The sequence below is a fragment of the Schistocerca gregaria genome, chromosome 3 (assembly GCF_023897955.1).
Source record: "Schistocerca gregaria isolate iqSchGreg1 chromosome 3, iqSchGreg1.2, whole genome shotgun sequence".
In the NCBI taxonomy this organism is placed as follows: Eukaryota; Metazoa; Arthropoda; class Insecta; order Orthoptera; family Acrididae; genus Schistocerca; species Schistocerca gregaria.
Window position 1 is genome coordinate 947,988,699 of NC_064922.1, and position 13,484 is coordinate 948,002,182.

The 13,484-nt window shown below is 39.6% G+C and overlaps 1 protein-coding gene across 3 annotated transcripts in view; it reads left to right on the top strand.

Annotated features, from left to right (window-relative positions):
• LOC126355880 (intraflagellar transport protein 172 homolog) overlaps positions 1–13,484 on the top strand; it is a 372,812-nt gene that overhangs the window by 242,190 nt on the left and 117,138 nt on the right. For all 3 annotated transcript variants that reach the window (XM_050006382.1, XM_050006381.1, XM_050006383.1), the window contains 4 exons: positions 939–1,096; positions 1,242–1,386; positions 1,524–1,714; positions 8,785–8,967. In XM_050006382.1, the coding sequence (XP_049862339.1) occupies positions 939–1,096; positions 1,242–1,386; positions 1,524–1,714; positions 8,785–8,967 (677 nt within the window). The remainder of the gene's footprint in view (positions 1–938; positions 1,097–1,241; positions 1,387–1,523; positions 1,715–8,784; positions 8,968–13,484) is intronic.

A 13,484-nucleotide genomic window follows, 5' to 3' on the forward strand; every position in this document is an offset into this window, starting at 1 on the left:
TGCTCCATCTGACATGCGAATATCGTTTATTTAGACAAGGAACAATAACTGACCTCGAATACTGCCTTGTGATACTCTTATTTCCACACCCCCCCCCCCCCCCTTTTTTTTTCATCTGATACTAAATTTATCTTGTGGTTGGTTAAACTGACATCAGTCCTACAATCCATGTTCTGTTTGTGATTTCAAAAATCTAGCTCTGACACAGATAGGTGTGCAGTATTCCAGTATTTAATTTTGCATTAATTGTCAAATAACATCAAAAGTCTACATAGTAATATTGCATTATTATAAAGTAAAATAAAGATTTATTTCCTTGATAAAACTTCTTATTTATGTGAATTTTTTAACAGATGTGTAGAGTTTTTATGCATATATTTTATTGTTTTTTATGTATTGTTGCAAAATGTGCTAGTCCTTGTGCGATCTTATCTTCTTCTTCTTCTTCTTCTTTTCTCTCTCTCTTTCTGTCTCTCTATCCACTTTGCTTACGTTTTGTTCTAGCATTATGTTGTTTTTTTTTTTCCTGTAACTGTTAGTGTAAATCAACTATACTTTCCTTTGTTTCATGTTTATGCAGTTTACATTTATATATTATTTGACTTGTTCACGCCATAGCATGACGCCTGCATGAAAGTATTAATGTAATATGTATGTAAACACAAATAAGTAAATTACTACTTCCATTTACTCTAAAAAGAGAATTTTTCCTAAAACATGTAAAACATACACAACTGACTTCAATGAACCATACTCAACCTTTAATGACATTCATTATGTGTGTAATTTGCATGATTTATTCCTTTGGTACTATTGATTGAAATGCCTTATGCATATCTAAATGGGTGGGCTTGTGATAATTACTATGAAACGTGTAATTTTGCAAAACAATTTTTTTTATCAGTGATTTTGAGGTGTAACTGTGTTTCATGATGCAGATGTCATTATTTTGGAAGAGCAGTGGGGTGACTTCCTTGTTTCAAATAAGCAGTTAGATGCAGCTATAAATCATTATATAGAAGCAGGCAAAACCTTAAAGGCACTGCAAGCAGCTATGGACGGAAAGCAGTGGAGAAAAGCTGTACAGATAATTCAGGTAAGACTTTTACAAGTTTTCCAGCTATGTAGCTTCAGGCATTTTTCATATCATTCAAAACATTGCTTTTGTAATGAAGCTATTTGAACATAAGAAGATTTGTGAATAATCTGTATAGTGTACACTTTTTTGCTGTTTCCTGTAGGTAATTGATGATACAGAAGCAGTTTCCAAACACTATGCAACATTAGCACAACATTTTGTTTCAATGAGGGACTTCTCAACAGCTGAACAAATGTTTCTTCAAGCTGGTATGTTCCAGGAGGCAATAGATATGTACAATCAAGCAGGTAACTTTCAAATATTTTCTGCAGCTTTATACTTTAATATTTAAAACTGCTTTATAAGGGTCTATATCATATGTTTTCTACTTCATGTCCTTAGCAGGTTGCTGTATTCACATGTAAAATATGGTTTGTCTTGTCAGGTGAATGGGAAATGGCTCATCGTTTGGCTACTAAGTACTTAGACTCAGAGAAAGTGTCTCTCATGTATATCAACCAGGCAAAAGATATGGAGAAACAAGGAAAACTAAAAGAAGCAGAGAAACTGTATCTCTCTGTATCTGAACCAGATGCTGCCATCTCTATGTACAAGAAACATCAACAGTATGATCAGGTAGTGACACACAATCTCTCCCTCTCTACTCCCTCCCTTCTCCCCTTCCCCCCCCCCCTCTCTCTCTCTCTCTCTCTCTCTCTCTCTCTCTCTCTCTCTCTCTCTCTGTGTGTGTGTGAGAGAGAGAGGGAGAGAGAGAGAGAGGGGGGGAGGGAGGGAGGGAGGGAGGGAGGGAGAGGAGATAATATAGAAAAGTATGTGTAGCAGTAATTTGTGGTTTTCAGGTAGTGAAAAATCCCCTAAGATTAGTTGATGATTAAAATGGGAATAAATGGGAATATATAGTGATGCAGTATGATGTAAACATCCCCCCCCCCCCCCCATTTATGAACACATACCCACCAATGATTATGGAATATTGAATTTAGTGGGCAAGATGTCAAAATTATTCTTCCAAATGAATGGGAGATATTGGTGTGTTTGAAGTGAAGAAGAGGCTTAGTAATGGGCCTGATGCCATCTTTGCTTGTATAAGGCCAAGGTATTGAATGATCAATTTTTTAAAAAAAGAAAAAAACACTACATTTATTTAATTTACATAAAGCCCACTCACTCGTAATTTTATCCTGCAGAATGTAAACAATAAGAATGTACAATTTACCACAGTGGTGTAGAGAATTGAAACAAATAATTTGATATTGGTGGTTTGTGGTCTATGAAGTCGGGAAACTACCTCAAATTGGCCAGCGAAAACCAACTGAGCTGCAGCACACCGCACATTGCACAAGATTTTCAGTATTCTCTCACTCTCTTCCCACAAACTATTAGCCCTAGAGAAGAAATGGATTAGTCCTTTCTTCTAAAAAATTTAGTATTGTTTACTTTTGTCCTGAGATAATTTTTTCTAGAGGCCACAGTTTTCAAATAAATTCAAGGAACAAGTATAAAAGTGAGTTTCAAATTCCCCCACTTCCTCACCCACCGTCAGTCAGGAGTTTCATGTGTTGTTCACGGTACTGCCTCCTACCACTGTATAAAAATTTGTGTCCACACAAATTATTTTCCATATTCGACCTTATTTGATTTTCATTGACTGAGGTGTTACGCCTTCAGCTTCATTATGCTTTTACCAGTTGCAAAAATGATGTTTGTGTAAATTTTACCTCACAATTTTGTGAGCTTAAACAACATAAAATTAACAATTAATTAATTTTATTTGTTTGGACTCCTTACTTCAAAACCACCTAAGCTCCAGCACATGTGCTTGTAAGGGTTAAGTTTACATTGAATTGTAAATGTAATTAGTTTTTGCATAACATTTACTAAAGCTTTTTTTTCTTTCATTACCCTGATGGGAAAGTTTAAATTAAAAAAAATGTAATGAAATAGCTGACTGAGCATCTGAAGGCCGCTTTTGTATATTCTTGTATAACTCGAAAATGTGGCCTCTAATGAAACTGTATCCCAGTATAAAGAAAATGTATCCCAGTACAAAATTGCTCGACACCACTGTGGTACAACACACACACACAAAGTTCAGGTTATACAGGGGGTACCATAATCTGAGAATTAAGTGGTAGAGGGAAACATTCCACGTGGGAAAAATATATCTAAAAACAAAGATGCTGTAACATACCAAATGAAAGTGTTGGTATGTTGATAGAGACAATAACAAATATGTAAAGGCAAAGAGTTTGGGCACAGATGTCAGTTGAGGCGGAAGTACAGAGGCAAAGATATTGTTGAGTGACAAGTGACGTGCGAGCGGCTGCAACTTGAAATTAGCGGAGCTTGAGGCCTGGTGGGTAACGGGAAGAGAGGATATATTGAAGGGCAAGTTCCCTTCTCTGGAGTTCGGATAGGTTGGTGTTGGTGGGAAGTATCCAGATAACCCGGACGGTGTAACACTGTGCCAAGTTGTGATGGCCGTGCACCAAGGCATGTTTAGCCACAGGGTGATCCTCATTACCAACAAACACTGTCTGCCTGTGTCCATTCATGCGAATGGACAGTTTGTTGCTGGTCATTCCCACATAGAAAGCGTCACAGTGTAGGCAGGTCAGTTGGTAAATCACGTGGGTGCTTTCACACGTGGCTCTGCCTTTGATCATGTACACCTTCCGGGTTACAGGACTGGAGTAGGTGGTGGTGGGAGGGTGCATAGGACAGGTTTTACACCGGGGGTGGTTACAAGGATAGGAGCCAGAGGGTAGGGAAGGTAGTTTGGGGATTTCATAGGGGAGCATTTCATGTAATTTCTTGGTTCATCCCTATGAAATCCCCAAACCACCTTCCCTACCCTCTGGCTCCTACCCTTTTAACCGCCCCCAGTATAAAACCTGTCCCATGCACCCTCCCACCACCACCTACTCCAGTCCTGTAACCCGGAAGGTGTACACGATCAAAGGCGGAGCCACATGTGAAAGCACCCACGTGATTTACCAACTGACCTGCCTACACTGTGAAGCCTTCTATGTGGGAATGACCAGCAACAAACTGTCCATTTGCATTAACGGACACAGGCAGACAGTGTTTGTTGGTAATGAGGATCACCCTGTGGCTAAACATGCTTGGTGCACTGCCAGCACATCTTGGCACAGTGTTACACCGTCTGGGTTATCTGGCTTCTTCCCACTAACACCAACCTGTCAGAACTCCGGAGATTTGAACTTGCCCTTCAGTATATCCTCTCTTCTCGTTATCCACCAGGCCTCAACCTCTGCTAATTTCAAGTTGCTCCCGCTAGCATGTCACTTGTCACTCAACAACATCTTTGCCTCTGTACTTCTGCCTCGACTAACATCTGTGCCCAAACTCTTTGCCTTTACATATATCTGATTGTGTCTGTATATGTGCGGATGAATATGTGTGTGTTTGTGTGTGTGAGTGTATACCTGTCCCTTTTCCCCCCTAAGGTAAGTCTTCCCGCTCCCAGGATTGGAATGACTCCTTACCCTCTCCCTTAAAACCCACATCCTTTCGTCTTTCTCTCTCCTTCCCTCTTTCCTGATGAAGCAACCGTGGGTTGCGAATGTTTGAAATTTGTGTGTGTGCGTTTTTTATTGTGTCAATCTACCAGCGCTTTCTCGTTTGGTAAGTCACAGCATCTTTGGCCTTTAGATATGTCTGCTTGTGTCTGTATATGTGCAGATGGATATGTGTGTGTGTGTGTGTGTGTGTGTGTGTGTGTGCGCGCGAGTGTATACCTGTCCCTTTTTCCCCCTAAAGTAAGTCTTTCCCCTCCCGGGATTGGAATGACTCCTTAACCTCTCCCTTAAAACCCACATACTTTCGTCTTTCCCTCTCCTTCCCTATTTCCTGATGAAGCAACTATGGGTTGCGAAAGCTTGAAATTTGTGTGTGTGTTTGTGCATTTTTTATTGTGTCTATCTACCAGAGCTTTATTGTTTGGTAAGTCACAGCATTTTTTAATATATCTTTCCCATGTGGAATGTTCCTTTCTATTATATTTATTAATATGGTAATGGAAAGTCCCCTGAAATGTAAATAATTTAAGCAGTAAAAGTAACAACTCTCTGAGTTGTAGATACCCTTAATCGCTGAGACAAATGTAAACAATAGAATGAAAAAACAGTCCAAGTTGCAAAGTTGGTTTTTCGTTCTATTGGTTAACAGAAATTCTGACCCAAGCTACTCCAGCATGCTCTATAAGTTCATAAATGTAAACAAGACTTCCTATCTTTATTTCAGAGATGTAGAAGTGGAGATTTCCTCTGTGCTGTCTTCCCACTTCCAATCTACTTCTCTGTGTCACCGTTCGCTGTACACAATTTATTCCCCTTGCCTGTGACCAGAATGAGCTCATTGATGCCACATTCCTATCTCATGCACCTTCTGTACCTCACTACTACCTATCAGCCACCATTCCCTGGCCCTCTGTCCCGTTCCCCTGCCAGCACAGCATGTGCGATTCCAATGAAGGCTTACTGGTTTGACAGTCTTCCTGTTGTGCCTCTCTGTGACTCAGCACCTCCTCTATATGGTGAGTTGTAATCTATCCTTTTCATAATATTCCCATGCTTGTGAAAGCCATGGACAAGGTAATTAAGTGGATGCAATTTGATTTGGTTCCAAAATTTATGACTGAATTGAGATTTCCGTGATAGGTAGGATGCAGCATGCTGTCTTGGAAGGACAGTCATCAAGATATGTAGAAGTAACTCCAGGCATGCCCCAGAGAAATGTCTTCATATTATACATGGTGATTCAAAAAGATTACCACAACTTTAAAAATGTGTATTTAATGAAAGAAACATAATATAACCTTCTGTTATACATCATTACAAAGAGTATTTAAAAAGGTTTTTTTTTCACTCAAAAACAAGTTCAGAGATGTTCAATATGGCCCCCTCCAGACACTCGAGCAACATCAACCCGATACCCCAACTCGTTCCACACTCTCTGTAGCATATCAGGCATAACAGTTTGGATAGCTGCTGTTATTTCTCGTTTCAAATCATCAATGGTGGCTGGGAGAGGTCGCCGAAACACCATATCCTTAACATACCCCCATAAGAAAAAATCTTAGGGGGTAATATCAGGGCTTCTTGGAGGCCAGTGATGAAGTGCTCTGTCACGGGCTGCCTGGCGGCGATCCATCGCCTCGGGTAGTTGACGTTAAGGTAGTTACGGACAGATAAGTGCCAATGTGGTGGCGCTCCATCCTGCTGAAATATGAATTGTTGTGCTTCTTGTTCGAGCTGAGGGAACAGCCAATTCTCTAACATCTCCAGATACTGTAGTCCAGTTACAGTAGCACCTGCGAAGAAAAAGGGACCAAAAACTTTATTGGCTGAAATGGCACAGAAAACGTTCACCTTAGGCGAGTCACGTTCATACTGAGTTGTTTCCCGCGGATTCTCAGTGCCCCATATACAGACATTGTGACGGTTGACTTTCCCATTAGTGTGAAAAGTTGCTTCATCACAAACACAATCTTTGAAACGAAAGATTCATCTGTTTCCATTTGAGCAAGAATGAAATCACAGAAACGAGTTCTTTTAATCTTATCAGCTGTAGACAGTGCTTAAACCAATTTCAGACGATAAGGTTTCATAACTAACCTTTTTCGGAGGACTCTCCATACAGTTGATTGTGGTATTTGCAGCTCTCTGCTAGCTCTGCGAGTCGATTTTCCTGGCTGCGAACAAATGCTTGCTGGATGCGTGCTACATTTTCATCCTTCGTTCTCGGCCGTCCAGAACTTTTCCCTTTGCACAAACACCCATTCCCTATAAACTGTTTATACCAACGTTTAATACACCATCTATCAGGAGGTTTAACACGATACTTCGTTCGAAATGCATGCTGAACAACTGTCGTCGATTCACTTCTGCCGTACTCAATAACACTAAAAGCTTTCTGTTGAGCGGTCACCATCTTAGCATCAACTGACGCTGACGCCTAGTCAACAGCGCCTCAAGCGAACAAATGTACAACTAAATGAAACTTTATAGCTCCCTTAATTCGCCGACAGATAGTGCTTAGCTCTGCCTTTTGTTGTTGCACAGTTTTAAATTCCTAAAGTTGTGGTATTCTTTTTGAATCACCCTGTATATTAATGTCCCAGCAGCAGTGTTATTAGTAACCTCAACTTTTTACAGATGGTGCAGTTGTATTTATTGAAGTACAATCCGGGAGGAGCAGCACAAATACTAAGTCAGAGTTTTATGAGATTTCAAGGGTCTGCAAAAGATTGGCAGCATACATTAAAAAATTATAGATGTAATATGTCTTTCACAAAATGGGGGAAAAAGAAGAAGCAGTATCCTGTGACCACGCTGTAAGTGAGTCACAGTTGTAATCAGGTGACTCCTAAAAATATGTGAGCATAGCGATTTGTAGGGATATGAAACAGAATGATCACATAGGCTCAGCCAAAGGTAAGGCATGTTGCAGACTTCAGTTCATTCGCAGCGTAGTGGGAAAATGTGGCCAGTCTTTAACATTCTTTTTGAACTGGATTCAGGTTTGAATTTAATACATTGTTGTAAGGTAGTAGCTCATTGATTTTACTTCACTGCAATAAAAACTGCTTATAACTAGGAATTGTTCTTGCATGTGAGAACTACTGAATAATGTAACTGATATGTTTGCTTTTAACTTTGACTGTATTGTTAAAACCAATAGGAAAGTTTACATCGATATTTATATTACACTGCCTGGTACAGTTCAGACTCACAAAGACTGATGCCTCCATAGCTGTGCACAGACTCCCTTCCATGGTCACTGCCATGCCATCTTAAATAACTTTAAAATAATCAGATGTATTTTACATTACTGAAAGCACAGTATTAATAGACTTGCAACTTTAGACTTGCATTACTTTAGAAAAAGTTATGCACATCAAGGATCACTATAAATTGTTAAGAGTCTTATGACGTAATAATAATACTTTAGAATACATTACAATTTCTATGTAACATTATGCTGTGTTACATTTTATGATAATAATTTCAGCTAATATTTTAATTACATCCCAATTATAATGGACAATTTATTGCTATCATACCTTCAGTATTTCTGGGTGAAATGTGTTGTGTATCACTTACAACTTTTGGTGTGAAAAAGTGTTTTGTTTATTCACCTTTCTGTTCATATAAAAAGTTGCTTCATTGCTGAACACAAGTCTGCCATGAAAATTGTTCTTTTTCCAGACATTCTTGCAGAGCAATGCTAAAATTTGAACATAGGTTTTCGTCATTACCTGTGAGAGCTTGACATAGGTGTGAATGATATGGCTGTAACTTCAGGTGCATTTATAACTCACTGACATAACGTGATATGATATTCATTCAGTTCCCTGCTGCCTTTTGTAGGTGATGGTCTGATGTTGATGATATTCAAGAATACAAAATACTTTCCTCATGCTTAAGTACTGCCGTCTACTTGGGGAGAAGAAACAAGCACTAAAAATTGTTTGTAAAATGTGTGTGTGTGTGTGTGTGTGTGTGTGTGTGTGCGCGCGCGCGCGCGCGTGCGCGCGCGTGCGTGCTTGAGAGAGAGAGAGAAAGTGGGTGCAGCTGTTTTATGGACGATTTTATTGTTTTGCTGTCTTGTAGTATCTAAGAACATTATCACTTTAAAAATGATTATATTCCATGTTTTAGATGATGCGTTTAGTGACGCAGCATCATCCTGACCTTGTGCAAACCACGCACCTGCATTTGGCACAGCAACTTGAAGGTGAAGGTGCCTTTAAAAGTTCTGAACAACACTACATATCTGCAGGAGAATGGAAAAGCGCTGTTAACATGTATCGTAATGCTGGAATGTGGGATGATGCTTTTCGGGTATGTGCTACATTTAATTAGATTTTTATTTAGTTTGTAAGAATTTTAGTGTACTAGTTAATACAAAATGCATAAATGCCTGCTTTCATGGGTGAGTATAAGGTGGAGGACTCAGGCTCTGATCCTGCTATTGTGGGTTTTTTATTTCTGGGGTAGGGGAGTGGAGCTGTCAGGATTACAGTAATAATTGAAAGATCAGAAGCTCAGCATGGTGACCAGATGACACTAACTACTGTCAGCCATTGAAGTTTAATGCAGGGAATGAAGCTGCAGCGTGCCATGGTTTATTTATTTTGATGATCTTATAACTGTAGTATTGTACTGTGTACGGTAGACATTGGATTTGCCAACTGGCTCAGATCATATCTAGAAGACAGACAGCAAAAAATAGTATTAGGTGTTAACAATCTACAAGTAGGAGAGGTAGAGTCTGACTGGGGAACAGTACATCATGGAGTTCCACAAGGGTCAGTCCTTGGTCCCCTCCTATTTATTATATATACCAATGACCTACCCCTGTCCTCAAATAGTGCTAGCAACATCACAGTGTTTGCCGATGACACAAGTATAGTGACAGCCAGCAGAACCTCCACTGATGTAGAGTTAAATGCCAACCAAGCACTTGTAAATGCTCTGAACTGGTTCACGGCAAATTCTCTAGCAATAAACCTCAGCAAAACAAATTACATGCAGTTCCAATCCAGTTATATAAGCCCAGAAGAGATTAGCATTGCACACGAGAGCCAAAAGTTGCAGAGCGTTCAGTGCGCAAAGTTCCTAGGCATTCACATAGATAACCAGCTCAACTGGGATTTCCACATACAGCAAACACTAAAAAAGCTTAGCTCAGCAACATTTGCCATCTGAATAATCTCCAGAATTGGATACATCAACGTATCAAAGTCTGCATATTTTGGCTACTTTCATTCAGTGAAGTGCTATGGAATAATCTTTCGGGGCAACTCTCCACTTAAAAAATAAATAAATTTGTAAGCCAGAAAAAAGTAGTCCGAATTATTTGTAGTGTCCCTCCAAGAACCTCATGTCGAAATCTCTTTAAACAGTTAGGTATATTAACCACTACCTCTCAATATCTCCTCTCACTCATGGCTTTCACTCTTCCCAATTCCCCTGAATATAAAACAAATGAGGCATACCATCATTATAACACAAGACGGAAAGGTGATATGCACTGTGAACAGAAAAATCTCTCTCTGGTGCAAAAAGAGGTAAAGTACACAAGTACTAAAATCTTTAATGCACTCCTGAGTAATATAAAGTGTCTTAAAGAAACTAAAATGCTATTCAAGAAAAAGCTAAAGGAATTTCTATTGGAAAAATGTTTCTACTCTTTAGATGAATTCTTCAACAGAGATCAGTAATTTGAGTAGTAATTCAGATTATTTCCTTTGTCATTGTTATCTGTATTGTTTTTGATCACTATTGTATTTTTGTATTGTATTGTTTATTATCTTGATTATATTATTGTATTGTACCAATTCTGAATCATTCATCTACCATGTGTAATATATCGGTGTGTTTTGTATTGTATGATATCAATATTGTATCTGCTTTGACTCGTTCCACATCTAGGTGTAGTCACACCATACTGGATCTATGGAATATGTATCTCAAATAATCAAATAAATAAATAAGCATTATACTGATTTCATACCCAAAACACAATTTTTTCAATAAGAAATAGCATTGCATTATTGATCACATTTTGCAAAATAACATTAAAGAGTCTTACATATTTCTTGTCTAGATTCTCCCTCACAGTAGGGAAGAAGTGCTCAACAAGGCACTCCTGTACTGATGATTTGTATCTGCCCTTGTACATTATAATGCTTTATGAAGTTTAATGGTAGGATGCAGTGTACTTTTTTGAAATGGTACTGAAATTGTCTGCTTCACATGCAGATCAGTTGTTTTTTCTTGTACAGTAGTTGTACACATATTGTTTACAGGAGATACAAGGATAACTACAGTTCAGATTTTCATTTGTAATAATTATTTTTTTTCTGATGTATGGGGCGTTGCACAATTCATGTTGCACAGTTGTAGAGCTCGTAGATCAAGTTTTATACAGAAACCCATGTCCGGAAACGGGTTGTTTCCATCTTACAAGGAAAACAAAAGCTACTCAATTATGCGCTGCCTTTTATGGTAGGCTACCCACATTTGTGAATAGTATGATGATGTGATGTCATCTGATATCCTCTGTTTCCATCTGTCTTGCTTTCACACTTTGTGGTGATGCATCACTTGACATTACAGTGACTAGTACTGCAGTAACAGAATGCCTGAGTACATATTTGCAGAGCACACTTATACATTGTTAATTTTCAGTGAAGCTCACCATTGTGGAAGAGAGGATTAACATCTGTACCACAAGTACTTTCCAAATTGTTTGATTCCATCTCATCCCATGTTTGCCAGAGTGAACAATGGCTGCAGGAAAGTGGGGAAATTTGTGAGACCTAGAGTAAACTGTGATGTGCCAATAAGACAGTGCACTGTCATATTGGAAGAGGAAGTGCTTCATCAGGTTGAAGAAAACCCATCAGCGTGTACTCAGTCCTTTGCACGTGAATTGTATGTGTCTCACTCGCCTGTCTGGCATGTTCTGCGTGAACAGCAACTCCATCCATGTCACCCTCAGAAAGCACGCATTATGCCTCCAGCAGATTTTGTGCCACATCTCAACTTGTGTAAATGATCTTTACACCATTGTGTGAATTTTCCTCAGTTTCCAAGGCAAATTTTGTTCATCGATGTGCGTTTCAACAGGGAAGGTACTGTGAATTCTCAAAAGAGCCAGATTTGGGATCAAGAAAACCCCAAAGCCATGTGTACACGAATATTTCAGCTCACCTTCAGTACCAATGTCTGGGGAGTTATCTGTGATGGTCATGTGATGGGGCCATACATCCTTCCTCCCACATAACGGGTGCCATGTACTTGATATTCCTGCAATAATTGCTACTGAAGTTTTCATAATATGTGCTATTGGACAGTCAACAAGAATTGTGGTTTTGACATGATGGTGCAGCAGTACACTTTGCTACAGTACATCTACATCTACATGACTACTCTGCAATTCACATTTAAGTGCTTGGCAGAGGGTTCATCGAACCACAATCATACTATCTCTCTACTATTCCACTCCCGAACAGCGAGCGGGAAAAACGAACACCTAAACCTTTCTGTTCGAGCTCTGATTTCTCTTATTTTATTTTGATGATCATTCCTACCTATGTAGGTTGGGCTCAACAAAATATTTTCGCATTCGGAATAGAAAGTTGGTGACTTAAATTTCGTAAAAAGGTCTCGCCGCGACGAAAAACGTCTATGCTGTAATGACTTCCATCCCAACTCGTGTATCATATCTGCCACACTCTCTCCCCTATAACGCGATAATACAAAATGAGCTGCCCTTCTTTGCACCCTCTCGATGTCCTCCGTCAATCCCACCTGGTAAGGATCCCACACCGCGCAGCAATATTCTAACAGAGGACGAACGAGTGTAGTGTAAGCTGTCTCTTTAGTGGACTTGTTGCATCTTCTAAGTGTCCTGCCAATGAAACGCAACCTTTGGCTCGCCTTCCCGACAATATTATCTATGTGGTCCTTCCAACTGAAGTTGTTAGTAATTTTAACACCCAGGTACTTAGTTGAATTGACAGCCTTGAGAATTGTACTATTTATCGAGTAATCGAATTCCAACGGATTTCTTTTGGAACTCATGTGGATCATCTCACACTTTTCGTTATTTAGCGTCAACTGCCACCTGACACACCATACAGCAATCTTTTCTAAATCGCTTTGCAGCTGATACTTGTCTTCGGATGACCTTACTAGACGGTAAATTACAGCATCATCTGCGAACAGTCTAAGAGAACTGCTCAGATTGTCACCCAGGTCATTTATATAGATCAGGAACAGTAGAGGTCCCAGGACGCTTCCCTGGGGAACACCTGATATCACTTCAGTTTTACTCGATGATTTGCCGTCTATTACTACGAACTGCGACCTTCCTGACAGGAAATCACGAATCCAGTCGCACAACTGAGACGATACCCCATAGCTCCGCAGCTTGATTAGAAGTCTCTTGTGAGGAACGGTGTCAAAAGCTTTCCGGAAATCTAGAAATACGGAATCAACTTGAGATCCCCTGTCGATAGCGGCCATTACTTCGTGCGAATATAGAGCTAGCTGCGTTGCACAAGAGCGATGTTTTCTGAAGCCATGCTGATTACGTGTCAATAGATCGTTCCCTTCGAGGTGATTCATAATGTTTGAATACAGTATATGCTCCAAAACCCTACTGCAAACCGACGTCGATGATATAGGTCTGTAGTTAAATGGATTACTCCTACTACCCTTCTTGAACACTGGTGCGACCTGCGCAATTTTCCAATCTGTAGGTACAGATCTATCGGTGAGCGAGCGGTTGTATATGAGTGCTAAGTAGGGAGCTATAGTATCAGCGTAATCTGAAAGGAACCTAATCG